At 51.5% G+C, this 22,928-nt stretch overlaps 9 protein-coding genes across 9 annotated transcripts; 4 read left to right on the top strand and 5 right to left on the bottom strand.

The window, feature by feature from the left end:
* Positions 1-1,238: 1,238 nt before the first annotated feature.
* Positions 1,239-3,897, bottom strand: N7532_001464 (putative anaphase-promoting complex subunit Apc5; the record flags this gene model as incomplete). The annotated part of the gene is made up of 7 exons (XM_056613958.1): positions 1,239-1,962; positions 2,016-2,152; positions 2,208-2,314; positions 2,372-2,495; positions 2,574-2,988; positions 3,047-3,140; positions 3,192-3,897. 7 exons carry the CDS (start codon positions 3,895-3,897, stop codon positions 1,239-1,241), a joined length of 2,307 nt encoding a protein of 768 aa, XP_056478999.1.
* A 217-nt stretch (positions 3,898-4,114) lies between these two features.
* On the top strand, positions 4,115-5,141 carry N7532_001463 (phosphoribosylaminoimidazolesuccinocarboxamide synthase; the record flags this gene model as incomplete). Its single annotated transcript, XM_056613957.1, has 3 exons — positions 4,115-4,264; positions 4,331-4,706; positions 4,768-5,141. 3 exons carry the CDS (start codon positions 4,115-4,117, stop codon positions 5,139-5,141), a joined length of 900 nt encoding a protein of 299 aa, XP_056478998.1.
* Positions 5,142-5,363: 222 nt separating this feature from the next.
* Positions 5,364-6,707, bottom strand: N7532_001462 (CIA30 family protein; the record flags this gene model as incomplete). Its single annotated transcript, XM_056613956.1, has 3 exons — positions 5,364-6,232; positions 6,297-6,530; positions 6,626-6,707. 3 exons carry the CDS (start codon positions 6,705-6,707, stop codon positions 5,364-5,366), a joined length of 1,185 nt encoding a protein of 394 aa, XP_056478997.1.
* Positions 6,708-7,912: 1,205 nt separating this feature from the next.
* Positions 7,913-8,808, bottom strand: N7532_001461 (uncharacterized protein; the record flags this gene model as incomplete). Its single annotated transcript, XM_056613955.1, has 4 exons — positions 7,913-7,946; positions 8,029-8,192; positions 8,425-8,642; positions 8,700-8,808. The coding sequence occupies 4 exons, from the start codon at positions 8,806-8,808 to the stop codon at positions 7,913-7,915; spliced, it is 525 nt and encodes a 174-aa protein (XP_056478996.1).
* Positions 8,809-9,677: 869 nt separating this feature from the next.
* On the bottom strand, positions 9,678-14,688 carry N7532_001460 (uncharacterized protein; the record flags this gene model as incomplete). Its single annotated transcript, XM_056613954.1, has 5 exons — positions 9,678-11,225; positions 11,286-12,467; positions 12,527-13,168; positions 13,223-14,025; positions 14,103-14,688. The coding sequence occupies 5 exons, from the start codon at positions 14,686-14,688 to the stop codon at positions 9,678-9,680; spliced, it is 4,761 nt and encodes a 1,586-aa protein (XP_056478995.1).
* A 1,977-nt stretch (positions 14,689-16,665) lies between these two features.
* On the top strand, positions 16,666-17,447 carry N7532_001459 (uncharacterized protein; the record flags this gene model as incomplete). The annotated part of the gene is made up of 8 exons (XM_056613953.1): positions 16,666-16,702; positions 16,753-16,803; positions 16,865-16,896; positions 16,980-16,996; positions 17,062-17,073; positions 17,130-17,227; positions 17,291-17,307; positions 17,382-17,447. The coding sequence occupies 8 exons, from the start codon at positions 16,666-16,668 to the stop codon at positions 17,445-17,447; spliced, it is 330 nt and encodes a 109-aa protein (XP_056478994.1).
* A 562-nt stretch (positions 17,448-18,009) lies between these two features.
* Positions 18,010-18,813, top strand: N7532_001458 (translation initiation factor eIF1; the record flags this gene model as incomplete). Its single annotated transcript, XM_056613952.1, has 5 exons — positions 18,010-18,037; positions 18,265-18,339; positions 18,445-18,537; positions 18,612-18,745; positions 18,799-18,813. 5 exons carry the CDS (start codon positions 18,010-18,012, stop codon positions 18,811-18,813), a joined length of 345 nt encoding a protein of 114 aa, XP_056478993.1.
* Positions 18,814-19,827: 1,014 nt separating this feature from the next.
* Positions 19,828-21,311, bottom strand: N7532_001457 (uncharacterized protein; the record flags this gene model as incomplete). Its single annotated transcript, XM_056613951.1, has 5 exons — positions 19,828-20,076; positions 20,132-20,279; positions 20,334-20,389; positions 20,476-21,081; positions 21,246-21,311. 5 exons carry the CDS (start codon positions 21,309-21,311, stop codon positions 19,828-19,830), a joined length of 1,125 nt encoding a protein of 374 aa, XP_056478992.1.
* Positions 21,312-21,421: 110 nt separating this feature from the next.
* Positions 21,422-22,554, top strand: N7532_001456 (uncharacterized protein; the record flags this gene model as incomplete). The annotated part of the gene is made up of 3 exons (XM_056613950.1): positions 21,422-21,774; positions 21,908-22,015; positions 22,077-22,554. 3 exons carry the CDS (start codon positions 21,422-21,424, stop codon positions 22,552-22,554), a joined length of 939 nt encoding a protein of 312 aa, XP_056478991.1.
* Positions 22,555-22,928: the final 374 nt, after the last annotated feature.

Below are 22,928 nucleotides of genomic sequence, written 5' to 3'. Positions count from 1 at the left end.
AGCTATTTGGCACCTCAAAGAACCTCGAGCCCAGGACTTCCTACCCATATATCACGCAATATCTTCACGTGAAGGATATTCCCTGTCATGTCAATCTCATAGATCAATGTGGCTATCATTGCGACATACGGGTAACAGTCCCTAGAGAACCTGTCACGGAAATACTATTGAAGGTAATTCCAAAAGAGCACTAGACCTTCATTGATAGCTTCGAGTCTTTCATAGTCGAGGGGCTTTCCAGTATAGAATTGGGCATGCGCCAGGAATATTACCCAGACATGGAGACAGGAGACTTTATCACTAGACGCGCGGACATTTAGTATGGTCTTCTGCTTCGCAAGACCCTGACTGGTGGTTAAAACTAGTTCAAGGAGCAGAACGTCATGCTATTCGATCCTAATCGTAGGCCTTTCTGATCTTTCAAACATACTCCGCCATGATGCCAGGTGGTGATATGAAGATTCGGCTGGTGAGACCAAGTTGGTGGTTCTTGTTTACACAAAATTTAATCCCGCATGCTATGCCATTTTTGAGGTCTGGGCGGAGGTTAAGGTCCAGAATCGAGGGCGCGGAACTCTGGAATGTACTCAACAAGCGGTCTGCTGGAGTCGTGGAGAGCCAGGCGTACCCCTGACGCTGAGCTTTGAAGCAATTATGCGTCGACCCCCTCAGAAAAGCAGTGAGCATGATATCGTTTTTGATACAAGTACCCCTGCATATATTGGTGATCGTAAACTTTGAAGAACTTTGTTGCCGGTTTGCACTTATTCAATGGATTGCTTTTTGGCAGAGACAGGATAGCCTTGGGGTTTTTTCTCCAGCGAAATATTAATATCGATTCTCTTTTCTAAAATTTGCTTCATATTAACGTAAAAGTACGAATAATGCTGAACTCAAGCCTCATTTTCCCGCATTCTCTTCAGATCCAGATACTTCACAGCGCAATCATGAGCGAAATCTGGACACTAGTCACTAGGTGACAGAAGAAGGTACCGGACAGGTACCCAGGTAGCTGACAGTAGTCTATTTCACGCAAAGGGCTCCGGTACTTATGCAGCAATAAACTTAACAATCAAACTTGAGTCCTTGAAAATACTCGGTAGGTGAAGGTTACTTTTCTGGCAAGTCATTCAAAATGGCAATTAATTGCCGAATCATGATATCAGAACCCATTCCTGTGATCAACGCCTAACTACCGGTGATGTAAAGATACATAGTACATAGCGGCCCGATTAAGCTCAAGTCTCCGCTCCGCGACGGCGTCTGAGATCCAGATACTTCGCCGCGTAATCATTTGCAAGAACCAGGTCGCCAGTCAGGTGCATGACAGTAGCCTTCTTTGCCATCATCTCCCTCTGACCCAAGTGATCCTCAATCTCCTCGTAAGCTTCATACGCAGAGTCAATGTAACCCAGGGCCCGGTTGATGTACTCCTTCTGCGCATGTTTACTCTCGGGACCATGTGTAGTCCACAAATCGCCCGCCTTTCCCATGTTGCCATCGACGAGGAGAGAGTATGCGCGCGCAATCAAGGCACTATCTTCCGTTTCAAGGGTCTGCGGCATGATGCTTTCGATGAGTTCGATTGCGGCTTCGAATTCGCGCATGTTGATGAGGACCGCGGCGAGCGAGCAGATGGATTCCCAGAGGTCGAGGAGGACCTTAGCGCGGTAGGCGATGTGAGCTGCGCGCATAGCGAGGGAGAAGCCACGTTCGGCGTGGCCGGATTTTTCGAGGATGCGTGCTTTGAGGTTGAGGAGTTTGATTTGTGTGTGGACGTCGAAGTTTTCGGGTTGCATGGAGTGGGCAGCTTGTTCGACCATGCGCAAGGCGCGGCCGTAGTCACCCTGTCGGATGGTGTTTTCGATGGTGTGAAATGCGAGTTGAATGCGCATGTCGAAGTCGACTAGCTGCACGCTTTGGAGTTGCGAGGTAAGGTGCTCAACTGCTTCCTTATCATCACTGCAGAGTTGTTAGCTAATGCGGCCTTGGAAGGATAGGGTCAGAACACTTACCGGCAGATCTGTCGGCGCAACTGGATAAGGCCAGAGTAGTAGGACCATTCATGGTTGGTCTTGAAGGATCGGAGCCTTTCTGGATCAACCTTGTTCATCCGCGCAAGGGCTTGCTTGTAGTTGCCTTTCTGTGCGAGCTGTATGAATTTTTAGCTTTTGGTGCAATAAGCAGCAACGGTTTGAAAAGCTTACAATTTGGGAGTTTTTGAACGTCATCCTGACAAAGTCATCGTTTGTGCATTTGTCCCCGTAGCAATGCAAGAACATCTCGGAAGTCAGCCAGGCAAGGTGAGTAGCGCCTTTTGAGCATTAGTTAGATTCAATCTCTCATGGTGGTTGCATTGGGGAGGAAATACCAATTCGGGAGTACAGCGTGCTCTGCAGCTGCATGTGCGGGCCCATCGCAGTGGTTAGGCCTTTGGTCAGGTTGACATGAGCGGCTTTCACGAGTGATTCGATGATAGAGGGAAGACTCTCTCCCTAAAAAAAAAAAAAAAAAAATGTCAGTAACTTCCTAGATGGGAAAAAGAAAATTGTGTACACGGGTTATAAACACACCTGCTGCATGTCTAGCTTTGCTTCGCTTACCATCGTGGTACTCAAGAGTGCCCACGAGTCGGTCTCCTTCGCCTTGGCCTTGAGGAACGCAAGTCCTTCCTTTTCGTTACCCAGCATGCCACTGTTTCGCACCTCTCGCATATGCTCGGGGAAAGCCTTCCCGAAATGATACAGCCAGCTCATGCAGAAGTTCAGACAAGGCATGTCCTGAGATTCACGGGCAATCGCGACGGCTTCCTGTACAGCAGAGATGGCCTCCTTATAGCATTCAAAGTCAGCTTGGATGATCGCCAGGTTGAGAAGTGCAAACTGGTAGGCGCTTCGGTCGACAGTGCTGTGCATGGTGTAGTCGAAGTAGCGGTGGAGAGAATCAAAGGCCGATGTGTAGTCACCCGCGCGCCAAGAGTCGAGATATCTGTATTTCGAGTCAGTAACGGTGCCCAGAGGGAATGACGGATCCACTCCAAATTTACTCCAAGTAGTGCACCAAATTGGGAGAAGATGACTCGGCCGTCAAGATCTTCCTCAGCTGATTCCGCATGCTCTCTGGAACTCTTCCTCCCAGTCCTGGAAATGTTAGATCGTTGGCGCCGTTAAACGGTCGCAGCAAGAACTTACGTTGAAGTTCCTCCACCTGGAATTCCACTAGGCGCTCAGCGTCCTTGACGCTGATCTTGCCATCCTCGACCTCTTCCTCCTCGACACGCCCATACACCACCCGAGAAAGGTCGCTGTTGGTATCCAGGCCAAATGCGTCAAGGTTGGTATCAATGGGAGACTGTTCAGCCGCATTCTTGCGTGCCCACATGTGGTACGTCGGCAAACGATACTTGACGAATTCATTCCACAGATTCACCGAGTCAGAGAACTGCAGCCGGGTGTATTCCATCTGAGTCTTGCGGACAAATTTGCCCATCGGTGCAGTCCTCGCCAGCTTGATACCCTCATCCCGAGGCGGTGCCAGACCACTGTCTCGTTCCTGGATCAGTTGCTCACGCGTCTTCATCAACAAGGACGGCATGGTTTCACTCATAAACGTATCCAGCGCATCCAGCGAATTGATGTGCCAGATTTCTTTGAGGAATAAATCCCAGAGCGTGCGGCCAGGGACGGATGACTCATGCTTTGAAAGTAGCTCCTCGAATCCTTTGATGCCGGGCAGGTAATGTTTGTCCCACTCCTTATCGGTGGGATCTAAAGGGAACAGTCCAGCGGTCATGAACTGCAAAATATGGATGGCGGACGAGTTAGGGACGACCCCGTCTGTGTAGATGTGAACGAGACATAGCAGAGCGATCCGCCAGGGGGTCAGATAGCGAGTCATGGTTACTGTCACGACCAGCCCATCTGAGGGAGAACCGCGAAGGAGATCAAATCCGCTGCGTGAAGCGCGTCGCTGATAAGCCGGGATAAGCGCCTCAGGCAGCAAGGCCGCCATCGCCCCGCCAAAAATCGGCGCATGACGCATTCCGCGCTTCTTCCCCTCCAAAAGTTCACGTTACTCGATTTCTCGCTCAATTGCGCCAATTGAACATCCCACAATGGCTGAGCCTCTCACAACAACTGAATTGCAAGGCGCTCTGCCCCTGATTGCTCGGGGTAAGGTTCGCGACCTTTACGAGATCGACGACAAGACGCTGTTGTTCGTTGCCTCTGATCGCATCTCCGCCTACGATGTGATCATGGAGAATGTACTTTTTCCCTCGCAATCCTGAATTGAACATGAAAATAGATAGCTAACAATTATTCTTATGAAGGGTGTCCCGAACAAAGGCGTTCTCCTCACCCTCTGCACCCGCACATGGTTCAACGCCCTGAAGGAAGCCATTCCCTCGCTGCGCACACACTTCCTCACCCTTGACCTCCCTCCTCAGATCCCCGAGTCACTGCGTCCCGTCCTGCAAAACCGGAGTATGCAAGTTCGCAAGCTGCGCATTCTCCCAATCGAGGCCATCGTCCGCGGATACATCACCGGCTCAGCCTGGAACGAGTACAAGAAGTCCGGCACCGTCCACGGAATCAAGGTCGCACCCGGGCTGCAGGAGAGCCAAGCTTTCCCCGATGGTCCTATCTACACCCCCAGCACCAAGGCTGAGCAGGGCGAGCACGACGAGAATATCCACCCTGACCAGGGTATGTATTAGCCTTTTGCCTTCATTTATACATTTCATTTCAAACTAATTCTAGACTGCAGCTGCTGCCATTCTCGGAGAGCACGCTTCAACCGTTGCCGAGCTCTCTGTGCAATTGTACAAGGTTGCGCACGCGTATGCGCTCGAGCGCGGCGTTATCATCGCCGACACCAAGTTCGAGTTCGGTGTCGACCCAGAGACCAACGAGGTCGTCCTGGCCGATGAAGTCTTGACACCTGACTCCTCGCGATTCTGGCCCAAGGACACATACGCTGTTGGTCGGGGCCAGTCGAGCTTCGACAAGCAGTTCTTGCGGGACTGGCTTGTTGCAGAGGGATTGAAGGGTAAGGAGGGTGTGCGGATGACGGAGGAGGTTCAGCAGAAGACTGCTGAGAAGTATAAGGAGGCTTGGGAGAAGCTCACCGGTGGTCAGTAATTGAACTCAGTTACAGTGGTGTTGCTTTCTACCAGTATATACTCATAAATGAACTTGTGTATGCAAGGACGTGAAGAATAAAATTGATCATGATCAAAGTTGTTACATATACGTTGTCATTTCAGTCTAGAAAGACTAAGTGTGAACCCAGTATGTTCAAATTAGTTTACACATAGACGCCAAAAGAACCGAGGAAATTATGTTATCGTATCAGATGTTGACTCAGTCATCCCATTCTGAACGAAGCCCCTTCAGACCCTTTTCTTTTGCCGGGGAAGCCTCCTTACTCTCCTCCTTTTCATGCCTCTTGGACTCCACCCAGCCTGTCTGAACACCCTCATCAACAGGCAGCGCATCTGAGCCGCAGATGCGTCGGTCCTCAGCGGCATCCTCCTCAGTCATACCATTGGTGGCCCAGATCTTGTGAATGCATAAGTTGTATGGCCCATCAATACGGTCCGTGAGACCGATTCCAATACTCTTAACTCTGTTCTTCATGATAGAGGTCTGTGGCTCCATCACATATCCATGATTCGTACGAACGAACGAGTTAAATGGCAGGAGAACCGTTTCCCAGCCAGTTGCGCCGGACGTAGTGACGGAGGAGGAAGTAGAGATAACCGTGCCTTCGGTGGGGACATCGCCGAGAGCATCTGGAATCCCATTTGGATACATTCCTCTGATTTCTTCGGGATTTACATCGCGAAGGGAATTGGGGACACCTTTCGGATACAATTCTTCGAACGACGGGCGCTCAGGTTCCGGGAATTCTTCGAACCATTCCTCGTCCTCGGGGTTTTCGGCCTTTTTTTGCGCGGTGGCTTCTTGTTTGGCTTGGTGTTCTGCGGCGAGCGCATCTCGAATACTTTGTGGGTACAATTCTTGATTGGCGGAACGGACTCGGTGGTGTCGGGTGTATAGCCGGTGCTGGTGGATATCGGTATCGACGATAGAGTCCGTCTGTATGTTGATAGTGTAGCGCCTTCCGTCGGATTTCACGCGGAGCGCGAGGTATGCATATGGGTCTACGTCCCAGGTCAGACGGCCGAAGAGCCAGACGCCGCGGTCTTTATTGCGGAAAGCAGCATATCCTAGTGCGCGATTGTGGTTAGACCCCAAAGTTGTAGGAAAAGGGAAGCATGGCCAGAAACATACCGGTTCTCTCGACACGGAAGTTATCAGGGAGCTTGGTGGAAATGTTTCCGTGGAATCGCGCGTGTGGAGGAACATTCGTCGAGGGATCGCCGGGCTCGTAGTCCAGATTGGCCGTGCTGAAGCCGGCCACAGCACGGTCGGACATGGTCTTACATTCTTCGGCGGTCTGCTTGTCCTCAAAATTGAGGAGCACATAGGGCTTGGTGGGCGTTTGGATGCCTTCGGTGTTCCAGGCTGGGAGGGAAGCTCAAGTCAGTTTATGCGCAGGGAGCTCCCAGCTAGCGGCAGCGAGTGGCGACAGTGTCGCAAAAAGCAATGGGGCACCGTACCAATCTTGGAGAGACGAGTGAGCTCTTCAGCGCTGCGCTTGAAGAACCCAGACTGGGTCGCGAGGCTGCGGGTTGGCAACATTTTGGGAGGTTGAAAGGTTGAAGTTGCTCGGATGACGGAGCTACGGAATGGTGCCTCACGCGATCCACTTGCTTGCAGCTGCCCCACGCATTCCATCCGTACTTCGACTTCGCCCTATTCCTTTCACAGTCGGACTTCACCACTTCTCGCAAAGGATTATTCTCGGGTCTCATCCTGAGTAAAAAAAAATTTTATATATATCAACCCACAGAGATGATACCTCTTACACGTGATTGGTTACGTTTACACGGAAGTTGAGGGCAGTGGCAAGACTTTCCAAGTTGCTAACAAAATACTAGATAGCATTATCTGACAAGGTACCTCTCGGAAGCCCTGAATCTCAGGCGCAGGAAGCACTGCCATGACCCGAGTAGAGATCAACTGCCAATTATCCATTGTCAACTCACTAGTCCGCAGGTTGTCAAGTGCATCACAGAAGGCCTGACTCTCCTCACCAGTGCCACCTTGGCGGACCTCATGTCGAGCTCGATCGTGATACTAAACACTCGATATAGTCTCCATGAGTCGAGTTCAGCTGAAGGTCGCCTATCAGAACAATGTTCAGGCCAGCAAAGTGCTCCCCAACTGATTCTGTAAAGATCTCTTGACTGATCCACTACAATTGCTGTAGTTCTACCATCGAATTCTCATCAATAAATAGGTATCGAAAACCTTGGAAGTGCGTCTCCACATCTGCGCGCTTTGCACGAGCCAGCGGTTCATGTTGCACAGAGAGAGGAACATGGAGTCAGAAGATATCATGTAGGGTGCGGCTTGCCCCTGTCCAGCATTGCCTGTAAGACTGCTTCTAGAGTGGGTATCGGTTCATTGGCACCTCACCATTCATGATCAACTACATCTTTGTCACCGCCGCCTGGCGATCGGTATTTAGGAGTTGGTAGGCAGCGGCAAGGTTTCTCTTCTCTCTGGTCGTCAGTCGGGAAGCTCTCTTCGATTCTCAATGCGTCCTTGGATATTGTAAGCAGCTCCTCCTGTTGGGCTGCACGGAGTAGGGGCAAGGTAGTGAGGAGGCAAAGTTAGTCCTGCCTGTAGAGTAGTGGATGTTGCATTGAGGGTATACGACTCCCCAGTCCCAGCCTTGGTAACTGACAGCATTTTGTGTCGATATGAACCTTTCAAATCAACTTTGTTACTGACTCTGCTCAAAGGGACCATTATAATCGAACCCAGTTTTTTGACCAACATCACATGTAATTCGGTTTGAGGCTCCATATCAGTCTAAATTCCAGGGTCTAGTAAAGTCTTTGAGGATCCGAACTAGCGTTCTCACTGTAGCCCGGGTTGTAGAGGATGTACACACCTAGGCCATGTGTAATTAAAGGCATTTCCCGACATGCGGTTGATGGCAGTGCGGAGTTGGTCGAAAGGTAGGGAGGAGTTCAGTAGAGGGGGAATGGCGCGGACGAAGTTAGTGGAGGAGATCTGGCCAAAGATGGCCTCGGTGTCCTCGGATCCCCAGACACCCTGGGCCCGAGCCATCGTAGAGAGCCTTGCATCGATTCAAAAGTCTTTCACTTCCTGGGCGTGTAGGCTATCGCGCCCGCGAATGAGGGGAGGATACCGTTCTCGTAGAGTCTGATGCCCACGCAGATGCACTTGATCGGAATCGCATTCGCTAGCACTAACATATATCTCGCCACGTTCGGGTACGTCACTGGATCCGCGACTGTGCGCAGCTTCCTGAACATGTCCATACATAGTCGCCTCCACGCAGAGATTCTTGATGTCGACGTCGATCGTGGTGATCTTTAAGTTGTCCATCCTCCTTCTGGGTGTTGCCCGGGATGTTCTTCATCCTCTCCGTCGTAAAGCTGACCATGATCACGGTCCTGATGAGGTAGTTTTTGAGGGTACTCCCGGTTTTCAGGTAGAAGAGGACGACGAACACGGGACCAACACCGAGCACAGCAAGAGCTGGAAGACCGACTCGAAAATACGAACACGATAAGCGCACCAACTAGAGCAAATAACTCCCGGTGGTCACCTTCTCGTACTCGCCTGCGGGCGCATTGTTGGTCGTGAAGGGGTTAACCTCAGCCTTTTGTCCCCAGCTTTCTGTCGATAAGCAGATACCGGACATTCCGTAAAGTGTTCTGGACACGAGTGCTGTATGTTGTGTCAAGGACTCATGTTGAAAGCCAAGCGATGTAGGAGATGGATGGAGAAGCTTGAAAGGGAAGCGAAGAGTATATATACGATATGCGCTGTCGGGTATTTGTTCGACTCCAGAGGGGAGTCAGAGGTAGATTCTGGAATCACATAGAGGTGACTGGGTAGACGGCCGGATATTGTTCAGAGTGGCATCAGTATATAGTATAGAGACCGGCCGAGACAGCCCAATATATGAGGGAAAAAAAAAAAAAAAAAAAAAAAAAAAAAAGGCCGGAGTCAGAATATATAGGATGAGCACCATCTTTAAACCACAGGTTCTAAACAAACATCCTGAATCAAAGCGGAACTCGTACTAATCAAACAAAGATAAAAGAAATAAAGCTCTTCATAATTGAGGACCAGGGTATACAATGACAGTCCACCAAACCGAAATACCATAATAATAATGAAAGGAATTGGCATGACTGTCCCGCACAACGCCAGGACCCGAATAGAGGAGCATAGAAGATATGTACAAACAAAAATGTAAAATGCAGCCGTGAATCTGACCCCTTCCACCCAATACCATACCACTAGCGGAAGAAAACAATAACGAAGCAGGTACTGGGAAGATTTCGTTATCATGATGGGCGTCGGCCATGATGGAAACGCTTGCTTTCTTGTAACGAGAAAGATGCAACAATAACAATGCTAAAGCGAATGCAAAGGCTTATGCTCCGAAATGTGATGATGGGTGAGGATGAGGGTGAATAAGGTGAAGATATAGAGTACTAGGATGAAAGGGTTTCGAACTGATTGGTTGGAGGAGGGAGATGCTTGGTTTGCTCGGGACCTTTTTTAGGCCCTGACACGTCTCGCGTCAAAATAGCCTAGGTTCACAGCAGTGTCGTTTACTCCGACAAATGGTGCAGCGTCTTCCAAGAGCTCCCAAGAGCGTATCGGGTACGGCCCGACTATACGGCCACGGTGCTCAAGACGGAGCCGGTTGGCAGCGCAGCTGGTGCTCTCGTCCATTCCGGCGGATGGTCCGGTTAGCGTGGATGTGGTGTTGGCGGACGGAGTAGGTGTGGATGCCGAGGCTGCGGGAGAAGGGGCTGAAGTCGATTGGAGGGCAGCCGTTGAGGAGGAGTCGGAGATGGGACCGAGGAGGTAGAGGAAGCGAGTATCGTTTAGGAGAAGTACGAAGGGTGGGCATTTTTCTTTGAGGAAACGAGCACACTGGTGGCGGACCTCGTCGGGGAAAACGTCAATCAATGAGGCTGCCACGTCCAGAGCATGAGTCTGCAACAGAATCCCCGGGCAAGGTCGGTAGTCTTCGGAGGCGTTGGGACGAGGGAAGTAGTCAGCCCCAGGGAAGAGACGCAGCACGTCACCCGGAAGGCGAGAGAGTGCAATACAAAAGATGGAGATCAGCAGTCGTGACTGCTCCTGGGGGGAGTTGAACTTGACTGCGGGGAACGGCTGCATGAACGAGGCGCGGTGGAGCACAACCATGCGCAAGAGCGCCGAGAACCAAAAGGCGAGAGATCGCTCGAAATTAGACCGTGCTTGGCTTTGAGAAACCCCGGATGGCTTTTCACCTGAGATATTGGAACTGGGCTGAGCAGTAATAATCTTTTGGAGCAGTGTATCCATCTTCTCCACAATAGCGGAGGCAACAGCCGGGCTCCCGGATTCAGGTATGCTGTTGGCGAGCTCTTCCACAATGGTCAGGTATAGCTTGGCGGTCTCAAGGGTTCCCATGTTCCGTAGAGAGGGCGAAGACTCCTTCGTCGGCTCATCAAGCACAGGGACAGCGAAAAATTCTTTTTCGGCACGCTCACGAATTTGACGGACTGCATCAGGGTTCATCAGAGTAACAAGATCAACCCAATGCGGCTTCTGTGAGCGAGAATCTGCGACAACAGTCTTGAACACGGCATCCACAAAATTGTTTCGGGTGTCGTCCCCAGAGTCGGCATTGAAAAGAACCTGGAGTTTCAACTGACAGTACGGAAGGGAAAAATCGTCCGTTATGCTAGCAAGCTTCTCAACCTCTGAGACCACAGAGTTGTGATCTGTCGAAGAGTGAGGGGGTACTGTGGAGATATCTGGCAAAGGCTTTCCTGAATTAACATTCAACAATGCGTTGAGTGCTATCCGAAGCATATTTAGAGCAGCGGGATGTTGATTCAGGAGCTTTTGCACGCACGCCTGATTGGAACATCCAGGGTTTCGCACAAGGAGCTCTCGCAATAGCATGACCATCGAAGTCTCCAGCTTTTCATCCTGGGCAGAAATCTCGGATTTTTCGAGGGATGCCGCAGCACCACAGACAATCCGGAGAGCTTCCTCGGAGTCTTTGGTCAGGAACTCTTGTTGTGCGAGACGGAACCGATATGAAACCTGGCGAAGTAATTTGTTAGCAATGTTTTCTGCTTCGCAAGAAAGAGAGTTCTAACTTACCAAGTCAAGAAACCCGTCATCTTCAGTACGAGCGACAAGAAGCTTGACAAGGTCTGTTGGAAGATTTGCTGCATTTGGAATCGCATTTGCAGAATAAGAAATTCTTTTCACCAAACACAAGAAAGAACGAATGGTAACACAGCCAACTCCGATAAGAGGAGGAAGGATACGGAGCAGGGTACACCGGTCCGGAGTTCGCAGATGACCGCAAACCCAGCGGGCCAAAATTCCGTCAAAGTGCTTCGGTTGGAAGGATCGCAGCTGCGCCAGATACCTGCAAGTGTCATTTGCAGAAAGCTTATCATCATGTTCGCCGGATTCGAGATGCTTGGCCAAGGTGTTGAAGATCGTGTCGAGTGTTGTTTCGTCCATGACACTACCAGTCAAGAGCAAGTGGTCCAACTTTTCACGGAACAGAGGATCTGTATCCCCAAAGAAATCCGGGATGTGATCGGACACGGGCGAAGAAGCGGCAACAACCGATCTGTTCTCCATGCGGAAGAGGTCTTGACGAAGAATAGCAACCGTGTTGAGCTCATTCGGAACGCGCATACCCAATTCAATTAACGAGAACATCAAGTCGAGATTCGGGATACCGAACCGTTTGAGATTGGCATATGTATCCACAAGCTTTCGGAAAAGGTCGACGGTGGCACCAATTGCGCAAAGAGAGTCGAAGTGGCAGTTCGTCGTATCGGCGATGGATGCAAGGACCGTACAGTCTTCGGAACTCGAGGCAATTCTCAACACATCGGCAAGCATAGAAATGTCACCGAACTTCTCGAGTATGTCGCGGATTATGTAAAATTCGTTCGGTGAAAGGGCGGAGACTGAGGAAACCATGGGGTCGGATGAGAAAGAGGCGCGGAGGCTTGGGTGAGTGGCATTGCGCGTATATTCGGCCACCGCGCGTCGTAGCCATTGGCCTACATCAGCCTTGACAGCCCAGCTTGAATTTGCGGCCAGTTCATCGAACGAGTCCTTGTCATCCACCGGCGTATCAAATATAGCTGGAAGACGGCGACTGATGAGCTTCTTGATACTTGCCGTGACCGCGGCCTCTTCCGACACAGACAACCCCATGCGCGTCAACAAAGTGCCACGTAAGTTGCTAACATGCTCAGGCAATCGGCTGACAGGAAGCTGAATTATCAAACCGATATCGCTAGGCAAATCGTGCACCTGTTGTTGGGGTCAATTTCTGGGACTGACAGTAAAGTGTGCCAACATTTTTCACTTACCATTTGTTTTTCGCTCGAAACACGACCTGTAATTCCTTTTGCCATCAACCACTGAAGATAGCGACCAACCGAGAAAGTCTGCGACCTGACCAGCTCGGAAATGGTATGGTAGATATTGTCCATGTTCATCGTCTTGGGGCTCTCTCTTTGGGAAAAAGAAAGAAATGACAGTATATGATCATCAACATCAACACCTAATGATTTCCACTTTCGCAAAAGACGAACACCGATATAAACTCGACAAATTCCATGACGGAAGGGTGTGGCCAGCCACTCCAACAACTTGGAGACCAAGGCAGCTCTGTCAGCCACCGCCTCCAAACACGCAGAGGAGACGGATGAGACGTCTTGGACAGAACGAATCGAGTCAAGAAGTCGAATTATTCGTTGTTGAGGAGAACGTCGAGCAGCCTCCTTCGACTGGCGAGGCCGCCGTACTCTGGCATTGCGCTCCGCAAGGCTTTGGAAAAGTATTCGATCATACTTCTGTTCCAAATTGAGACATGAAGAAACCTGCGACTTGTATATGTCCCAGGATGCAGGTAGAATCATAGATGAAGTATGTTCACGCGCGAGTTTGCTGATAAAACGAGACAATCGATCGAGGAGGGGTTTGAGGGTATCGCGGTGGAGATCAGTAGCCTTTAGACTGGAGTCAATATCAACCGGTACAAGAGGAAGATCAAGCTAAATTACCTGTTTGAGCTTCTGAAGCAGAATTTCTGCCAATCGTCGTCCTCGGCGTCGATAGCGCATGACACTGTTCCAATAAATGCCAAGCATCAATAGCCAAACCGGAACCGTGGCAAGGGAAGCGGCTTCAAAGGATGAAAGAAACCAGTCCAGAAAACTGTCATGATCCAGAAGGTTCTCAAAGAAGAGCCGTGCCGTCAATCCGATAGCATAAGTCATTTTGGCCTTCCAGTCCGATGACTTCGGCGCACTGAACACACCCTCGACATACTGTTGAACGTTCGAGGTCCAGTCCCGTACCCACTTCGCCTCCAAGCCGACAGACAGGGAGCCGCTTGTTCCCTTGCGCTTGAAGGCGCGGATTTCGTTGGCGCCGACACATTTCGCTAACCAGACCGCGCGTGCCACTGGAATCCACTTGCCCAAGCACTGATCGAGGAGCACCTTCCCGCGAATACCGTGTGGAATGGTTCTGCTTAGTCGTCGCAATGGCACGGTCGCATTGGCGAGGTCCCGCAGCCAGGCTTCTCGTTTGTTGTCAGTCAACGTGACCCGTGGCGGCGGTTTGAACGTAGACGGGGCATGAACAGTGTTGTGGTTTTGTCGCTTCTCCAGTACGGCCGAGAATACAGACGAGAGCATCTGCAAGCCAGTACGGTGTTTGAACTGTGCATACAATGCCGGACGCGCCGTGTTGGACTCATTCTGGGAGACTTGAGTGCGATCATAATACCCTTGTTTCGCGGTTTGTTCGTTCAAGAGATCTTCGGGGTGGTTTCCGGTCCATGGCGTGAAGTCGGCAACTTCTGCAAATACAATTTGTTGGTCATTTCCATCCATTTGCTGCCTGCTGATGACATTTACAATTGAAATGATAACTTACTATCGCCTTTGAGTTTAGGTGCCGCCGCCGGAGTCTCGATCCGATACGGCGTTGTTTGAACCTTGGTGTCGGGAGTATCCTCAGGGGCCTTTGCACCCGCGTTTTGCGCAATAGTTGGCCGAGTATTACTGAAAGGTTGCGCGGGAAACGGAGGGGGCGATGCTGGTTTGGAGGGAGACGCGCCGTCGCCGCCGCCGCCGCCGCGATTCTCGCTGGCCGGGAGCTCCGCCATCACGGCCTGGAATGACCACAGTGGTCGACCACGCCACGATGGCAGCTGTCGCGTGCTCGCACTTCCTGGGGTCCCTTTGGACTCGGCAGTGTTCGCAGCCGCCCCGGTATCCCCCAGGTTCGGCGTACCCGGCACATCGAGTCGCGGTCGTTTCGGCGGCGGTTCTCGGTCTTGCGATTCAGGTGCAGCGGTCAAGTCGATGGCGACCGGCTGGCGGGGTTGCGGTTGCGAGGACTCGGCAGGAAGATCTGGCTGAGCAGGCGCAAAGACCTGGTCAACTCGACCAGGGCCACCGTTCAGCGAGCGCATCGGGTGGCCCCATGATTGGCCGCCGGCAGAGGAATGGGGGATCATCTTAGGCTCATGGTGTCTTGTCCGAAAGGGTTTTTGTGAAGCATCCGGGGTATTGCATGAGCCGGTATATAGGGAGCAGGAACAGGAAGGGACTCGGAGGGTAGCGATTGAAGATGTAAATGCGAGGGTCGATCAATGTCGCTCACAACATGCAGTGTTCACGAGGTGTGATAGACGATGGCATGAAGGGACGGCCGCAGCTGGAAGAGGCCCGAGCGAGCGAGGGAGGAACAAGCAATGCGAATGCCCGACTCCGACTGTGGGAGCTTTGCTTTTCTTTGATGTTTTCACCAACTGCAAATATTGCGGAAGATGGCAAGTGCAGGCGTTATCGGCGGTGTTGATGGGGATAACGTAAGTCGGGCCAAATCCATTCAGCCGTCCTTCTCCGGGGCTCCACCGGATCGACGGAATCAGACTCCTCCACACAGCGTGGCGTGGCGGATTGTATGATCAGATCGCTGCGATGGACGGTGTCATGCAGACGGAATCGACGCCATCGACTAGTTTCCCCGGAGTATCTATCGATTCTCCGGCACTACATATGGCAGGTATTGTATGTGTATACACACGGACAAGGATCTACGGAGCCCGGAGTATACAGGCGGAGACGGAGAGCCAGGGTAAGTCCTCAATTTCCAGGGCGGACCCATTGCCCCCTTTTAGTCCGAGCCATGCCCGAGTGTGCGGTTAGGTTCGCCCTACTATTAAACATTCGTTGAGAGAACACTGGGCCTTACCCGACACGGAAGTGACAGTGGCGGGATCCGTGGTATGGATGGCTAATCGACGTGACCGAGGCTGTACTCATTTCTAAACATTGGCAAACCCCGGCGGCCCCCTATCCGGTTTTTCCTGGTTGTTGCCCCCCTAATGGAGTTGTGGTTCTTTGTTTGGTTTCCTCCGTACCTCGGAATAGCCTGCTGCTTTCTTTTGTTTCGTCGGCTATCGTGTGGAACATCTTCTGTCGCGTCGCATCTCCCTTCCTTACTCGGCCCCCATCTTGGATCTTCTCAAAGAGGCGGTAGCAAGGCACAGAGCTTATCCCACACGGAACTAAACCCCGATGTCCCCGGGGGGGGCCTGGGCAGGCGATCGGATCAAACTGCAGCAAGCCATTTCATTCCCCCGAGCAGACGGCGGACGGTGGACGGTGGTCGGAGTCGCCTTAGCCTATATGCCCTGCGCCAAGATCGGCTTATCTTGCTTCACTGCCTCAAAGTGACGGGTTGCCCTGCGAGGGCTGTCCACGCCCACATTCCGCACTATCGGCCCACTGTCGGATGGGTGCATCGTAGAAATCGTACGGCGTGTCCAGCTGGCTTGGCTGGACTTGCCCGAACTCGGTGGGTCATTGTGGTACCATCGGAGGGAGACTCTGGCAATCAACCGATGCGAATGTGAAACGGCGGGCAACAATGGCAATTGGAACAATAGAAATCTTCCTCCCAGTCATTGGAAAGGGCCACGGCCAAGCCCATTGCCGTCGGAGCTGCCGGGTCTGTTGGAGATTTCATGTTGGATGCTGTGCGCCGCAGGATGCAAGGAGGTCGGCAGTACTTCAGTGTGCGTGTGCGACCAATCCAAGTATCCCATCGATCTGCGTTTCATCTCTGTCAACATCTCACCGACCATTTCGGAACTGAGATCGTCCCCAGTTTTAGGCGGGTCGGCTGCAAGTATGCGGTGATCCGTTGTGCCTCGCAGGAAACAGCCTGGCACCGCACTGGACCAACAGTAAGCATTTGTAAAGGGATATCAGGTCCCGTAGGGCCCTCGTATCTCTGGTAGATATCGCGTTCGCCATGCCTTGACGTGGTCCAACAATAGTGATTGTGTATGAATGTCCGGGTCAATCCTGAGAAGCTTGCCGCTTGACTGCCTAAGGCCACCAACCCCGGTCTAGTCCCCCGGGATGGCTTGGCGCAAGTTGCTCAACTTCCAGTCCTTCTCCTATCCCCAACTCTGCACAACAAAATGGCGTCAACCAAGGATATGCGTCGGGCGGAGCTCGGTGAGTCAACCTGTATCCTTCTCATCGGGTAGATACTGACGTGGCGCCAGCGATCCCCTATGTCGACCCGCCCAAGAAAGGCGATGAGGCCGACATGTCCAGTACGCAACACCCTCCGTCACACGCTAGCGCCCAAAGAGCCCAATGCTGATAAGGTAACAGGCACCATGTCAAGCACCATGCCAATGGCTGCGGTAGGTCGTTCTTTCCCCTGAGTTGAAGGGATCGGAGTTTGGGGCCTAAAGCGAATCTGCTGGCTGACACACGGTGGCTTTAGATGTTCACACGGAACCGGTGAGTCGAGATGAGCGCGCATCCTGTCAAATCGTATCGCGCAACTAACAGGGCATGCTCTTTAGTATGATTGGATGGTAGGCATCATATTCCCAGAGTTCCGTTGGGTCCAGTTTCTCTGACACACCTGCAGGGTTTCCTTCGTCTTTTCCCTCCAGTCCTGGCTGGCTGAGTCGCCCGAGCAGAAGAAGACTGCTTCCACTCCGGCTTACATGTCGGTCTTCATGTCTTGTTCGTATCTACCTGTTGTACACCCTGAGGCGATCTCATACTGACCACTTTTTGACCGATTAGTGATGGCGCTGGTCGTTGTACGTCGCTCTGATAATCTGCCCCGGTTTCCCGAATCCTTTCCTGTTCGATGTCCCTCTGACGATTTCCACAGACCTACTTCCCTATCTTTATGCCTCCACAGGTGAAGGGCGGCACCACTTCGGTCCCCGCGGCCTAAGCTCTCAACCTCCAATGATACCATTACCTCGGATAACCACGGGGCTAATCAACACACTGCTGCCATCCGTACAATAATGTCAGGCGGCTGAGAATGCCGCGGAGGGTTAACTATCGCCACTTGAGACTGTCCAGTCGGCGAACATTTGACTCATGCTGTACCAATATGATTTGGAATGATCCATGTCTTGTAATTGCACCATGCTACACTTCGACTGCGTCATTATTCGAAAAACTTATCAAATCCATCACTCAATGACTTGATATTGCAAACAAATTAAAAAAGGAAAAAAGAAGTACCAGTACTTGGTAGCTTTGTACTCTTTGTACCTAAGAACCGTAGAAGGATTGCTTAGTCACACACCGCCTCCCCCACAACGTGACCGTCACAAAAGGCTTTGCCGCTCTTCTCTCTGATTCTTTCCCTCAAACACCAGACCAGCTAACTCCCCTCTCCACACGCACCCTTGCGATCCCTCAACCTTAAGAGATACTGAATCTCGCCCTCCGCTCACTTTACCAAAACCGCTTTCAAGGGCCGTTTACGAAAAAAGGCCGAGTTTATGTCCATCGAAAACCTCAAGACCTTCGGTGAGTCGTGTCGCCACCTGCCCCCTCCACTGCCCGCATATCGAACGTGCCTCAACATGACCCCTGAACGGGCTTGAAATACTTCATGTGGGATCAGAGAGTACCTCTCGCATCCATGTGGTTTTCTTTGGCCTCGAGGTTACATTCTTTGGCTCACCCCCCTCGTCGATCGCGGTGGCGGGGTAAAGATTCGGTACCGGACTGCCGCTGACACCGACCTTCAACAGACCCCTTCGCCGAAGCTGACGAAGACACCGGCGAGACTAAACAGTCTCAGAATTACATCCATATACGGATTCAGCGTATGTCTTCCTTTCTCTGTGTTGTTGATTTTCCCCCTCCCCCCATCCTCATCGCGGCATGCTGATCTACCGTGTCGGGCACGTGCTAATCTATACTTCCTGCAGAGCGCAATGGTCGTAAGACTCTGACCACTGTTCAGGGTCTGCCTAAGAAGTTTGACCAGAAGAAGATTTTGAAGGTCATCAAGAAGAAGTTCGGTATGTCTATACCTCGTCCCCCTATTACATACATATCGTGAAAGCATCGTACTGACCGGCCCTTTTCCCTCTAGCTTGCAATGGCACCATCGTCGCTGACACTGAGATGGGCGAGGTGATTCAGCTTCAGGGAGATCAGCGTAAGGATGTCCAGGAGTTCTTGACCGACAAGAAGGAAGGCCTTGAACTGGATGCCAAGACCATCAAGGTATGTGCTTCGACTTCAGCCCAGACCACGACATATATACTAATCCCTCGCAGGTCCATGGTTTCTAAACACATCGCCATGTCTTGTTCCGGTCCCCTTCTTCCCAGTCTATGTTACCCCGTGAGCGGTGGGATAGGAAGCATGCTATCAAATGTTATCCCCTAACCGCCGGCCGTGTGCACAGCCGGCCCGCCCAATCGGTCAAATGTCTTGCTTTCTCATTTCCATTGCTCTGTGCCTGGATTGTTTAGACTTGGCCCATGTGTCGAATATGATTCGTTTCACCTCTGTTCCCAGCGATCGAGAACCAGCATGATCGACCGGGAAAGCGTTTTCATAGTCGACATTTCATTTTGCTTTGTCCAGAACGGGATCATGACGGAACGAGGCGTTGGTAGATACCCATATCTGCATAGACAGACGATGCGTTTTATCATTCATGACTTTGCGTGTGCTTTCTTGTTTTCATTTCCTTTTATGTGCTTTCCGAGGGATCTGCCCTGTCACAGGTTTCCCGTTGCGTCTTGCATTGTGAAGCTGGTGGTTGGGTTTCTCAAGGAAGGGTGAGCTTTTGTTAACTCTCGTTGCTGCTCGTCTGATCGGTTTTTACCGTTCCTTAATTTTTTCCCGCTGCCTTGCTTCTTTCCATGTCTGCGCTCCTTGCTATTGTCAATCGGAAACATGGAATTGAATTGCCCATTGATATTGAACATGGACCTACGTAAACACCTATAGTTTTCACCCAAAGTGCAAGACTCGACTGGTCCAGGACTTGTGCAGGCTGTAGTAGCCCACAGGTGCTACAGATTTAAGCCAGTGTAGAAGCTTTAGGAAGTCGAACGAAATGAATTAGATCTGTCAAAGATCGGTGTGTAAACCCAGAAGAAAAAGACTCGTAGTCAAGCTAGGCTATTCACCACTAGTCTACCATGAAACGACAATCCCGAAAATATACAATTCAGGCCCTTCATTGCACAGGAACCTGCTCAACCCAAAACCGTTGTGTTTCTCTTCCTATCGGTGCATGCGAGAAAGAAGTAGAAGAAAAGACCGGGATAGATCCCGAAAGAGAAAGCAATTGTTCAAAGTTCTCCAGCAACGCGGGTATCAGCAACGCGCATGCGTAGAAAGATAGCAACGGCCCAGTCCCAAAGTTTGCGCGTGATCACGAAGACGGGGACTTCGGGCTCGTTTTCGCGGGTTAAATGCAGTTGAAGTAGAAGTGAAGACATGCTGAGGAAACTTGCTACGGAGACGACTAGTAAAGACGCTGCCGTTTCGCGTTTTATCATTGCGTGGTTTTGGGTTGCGTGGTAGACAAATGTGAGGGACTATTTAAGAGTTAGTATGGTATGGTAGTGTAAATGTGATGAGGCAGTGACATACCGTGGTGATAGATATCCAGGCTGGTAATAGAAGCCGTGGATCAGAAGATGCACCGGAAAGATAGAGGACCCAAGAACTTATGTATGCAATCAATCCATTTGTTGTTAAAAGGCGGATAACAACAGCTGGAGGGGTGTAGTTCAAAAGCCTGAAGAATTGTCAGAAAGGATCGAGGCGAAAGTGTGTATATAGGAAGACAGACCATCGAGACATCATACAATCAGCAAAGAAATAAGATAGATATGCGGATGCACAGCACTGTCATCAAAGGTGGTTAGTTTGGCACTGCATCAAAAGCAAAAAGCAGAGATCAAGTCCCTGCTCAGGTAATAGCGAATACATACCCACATAATAGCCAAAGCTACCTCCGTAACCCGAAATCTCCTTTCAACATCCCACTCCTGTCCTACACTCCCGACAATCGCCGCCGCCCACCCCTCACGCCCCATCCCCGGCCGAATGTGCAACAGCTCCGCCAAAAAGGTAAACGCGCATCGCAACCCCCACCACGCAGCGGGCACTGTGCTCAGCGCCCGGCAGACCAGCAGCGGGATATACCACCTGCGGTCTACACCCAGAATAACAGCCACCCGTGGGTGAAGCGGTGAGGGAGCAGCCTGGCCAGCATCGCTGCTGAGTGGGGTATGGGGCGTAGAGGAGGTTGGTGAGGGCGGAACGTTCGAGTCCGCGGCGGAAGCCACTTTTTTGGTGAACTGCGCTGCGGGAGACTGGGCAGTTGGTCGGGTGAGGTCAGGGAGCGTAGTCGTCCGGACAAGATCTAGGTCTGGCTCGTCGGGCGACTCAGCGGCGGGAGTGTAAGGCGGAGGAGATGCATTCCGTCGAGGAGCCAGCCTTGACGAGGAATCACGGCATATGCGGCCGGCGCGCAAGATGTGGTGTAGTAGCTTCGCGAGAACGTCGCGCTCGAGGGTAAAAGATGCTGTGCTGGCCTCGTTTGGTGTCTTAGCTCAGGCTACCGCGGAAACGTGTCGAACAAGATTCGGTGTGTCTGTCCCCTGAGGTAGAATTTCGAAAATAGAAGGACGTTTTGAAGAACTCCGGTCGAGGATTCGGAAGGACTGTCTGGGGCTATATGTGCAGAGCCACCACTGACCGATTCAAGGATTGAACAGGAGAAAGGAAGAAGATGGGTCGGGAGTGTCCGTGAGGACCGCGACATGCCGGAGCTCTGCCATACTTGGGAATCGCGGAGATCGACACGTGACTCCGGTTTTTATTCTCCTCGTCGACCCTCCCCGACACAATCCGCTCAGTCACTCGGTGCTCGCCATGGCGTCCTCACTTCGCTTGCCTGCAGGCAAGACTCTTTCGACTACATGGCCAGTCATTTTCAATGCTCAGCTCTCTACTCCGGGCGCGCCTCAATGCCGGTACTTTTCGCAGGCGTCGCAACGATGGGCGTACAAGTCGCAAAACTTCTCTCCGAGAACCTCCTCCCAGCCGTCGATGAAAGTTCGCTCAAAGGATCTGTTGATGGGCCAGCTGCCAAATGACATCGGATTGTTACCGGGGACTTTCGTCAGGCCGCTGTGGAGGGACATGCCTTCGATCTTCAACGAACCGCGGGATCGGCTCATGATGGAGTGGACCTGGATCAAGAGCGCTTTCCAGAATTTCTTGAGGTAAGCGCTGTCCTTTGTCTCTCGTGTTTTTCTGCGTGCCGCCGAGCCACTCAATGGTTGGTTGGTGGTGGGAAGGCAACGAGTCGTCGCAGACTCGCCCGCATCACGAAGACAGCAACTAACTCACCTCTAGTCTGATCATCTACAACAAGAAAGACAACAAATACCCAATGCTCCTCTTCAAACCGCGCCGAAAAATCGCAACCGACCTATACAAGGACATGTACTCATCCTTCGCCCGGTAAGCACAACCCAATCGACAATCACCTTCACCTTAAAGCAGATCACTAACAACCCAACAGCGGTGACATCCAAAACATCAGAAAGCTCTGCTGCGACGGCCTCTCAAAAAAACTCATTCAGCAAATCGAAAACCGCCCCTCCACCGAAAAAGTCACCTGGACCCTCGAGAACTGGATCCGCCGACCCAGCACATACTTCACCGGCGTCCGCGTCCTCTCAGACCGCGCCACCCAACTCCCCGAAGTCTCGCACTCCGGTGTCCGTCAGATCGTTCTCCGCCTGACCTCCCGTCAAGCCATGAGCAAGACCAACACCGCGCCAGTCCGCGGGAAGGCAGTGGCCGAGGCTGAGCCTACTGCCAAGCAGCAGGATGTGGTCGAGTACGTTGTGATTCAGAATATCATTTGGAATGGTCGGGAGTCGGAATGGCGCGTTTGGGGCAATACGAGCCCGACTAGTATCCACAAGATCTACACTGATCCGTACTTTGCACCGGGATTGTCGGCTATGGAGAGAATCCAGGCTATGATGAAGTGATGGGTTCGTCCACTGTCATCTTTTTTTCTCCCTTTGTCTTAACGTCACCGTTTGGCCTGAGGACTGCCATGAATCTGGTTTGTCTCCCGCGTTGTTCATCATGTACCGCCCAACACAGCCAGTGATTATATAGAGCATCTACCTTGTACAATAGCCGCCTAAATCGTTTTTTTTTAATGCCAGTACATTTCAGCGGCAACTTCCTCCAATGTGCTTGAGACCTACCATATATTAATATCTTCTATAAAATCGTTTTGCCCATATCCTATCGGACAATTCATACTCCATCGTAGGTGCTACAAAATGGTATAATGGACTCTTGAGGCGAGATGAGACGGATATAAATAGGCAATGCTAAAGCCAATATGATGTAT

The sequence above is a fragment of the Penicillium argentinense genome, assembly GCF_028826775.1.
Source record: "Penicillium argentinense strain IBT 30761 chromosome Unknown utg000002l_segment0_segment0, whole genome shotgun sequence".
NCBI lineage: Eukaryota > Fungi > Ascomycota > Eurotiomycetes > Eurotiales > Aspergillaceae > Penicillium > Penicillium argentinense.
This window is presented reverse-complemented; position numbering and strand designations above follow the sequence as displayed.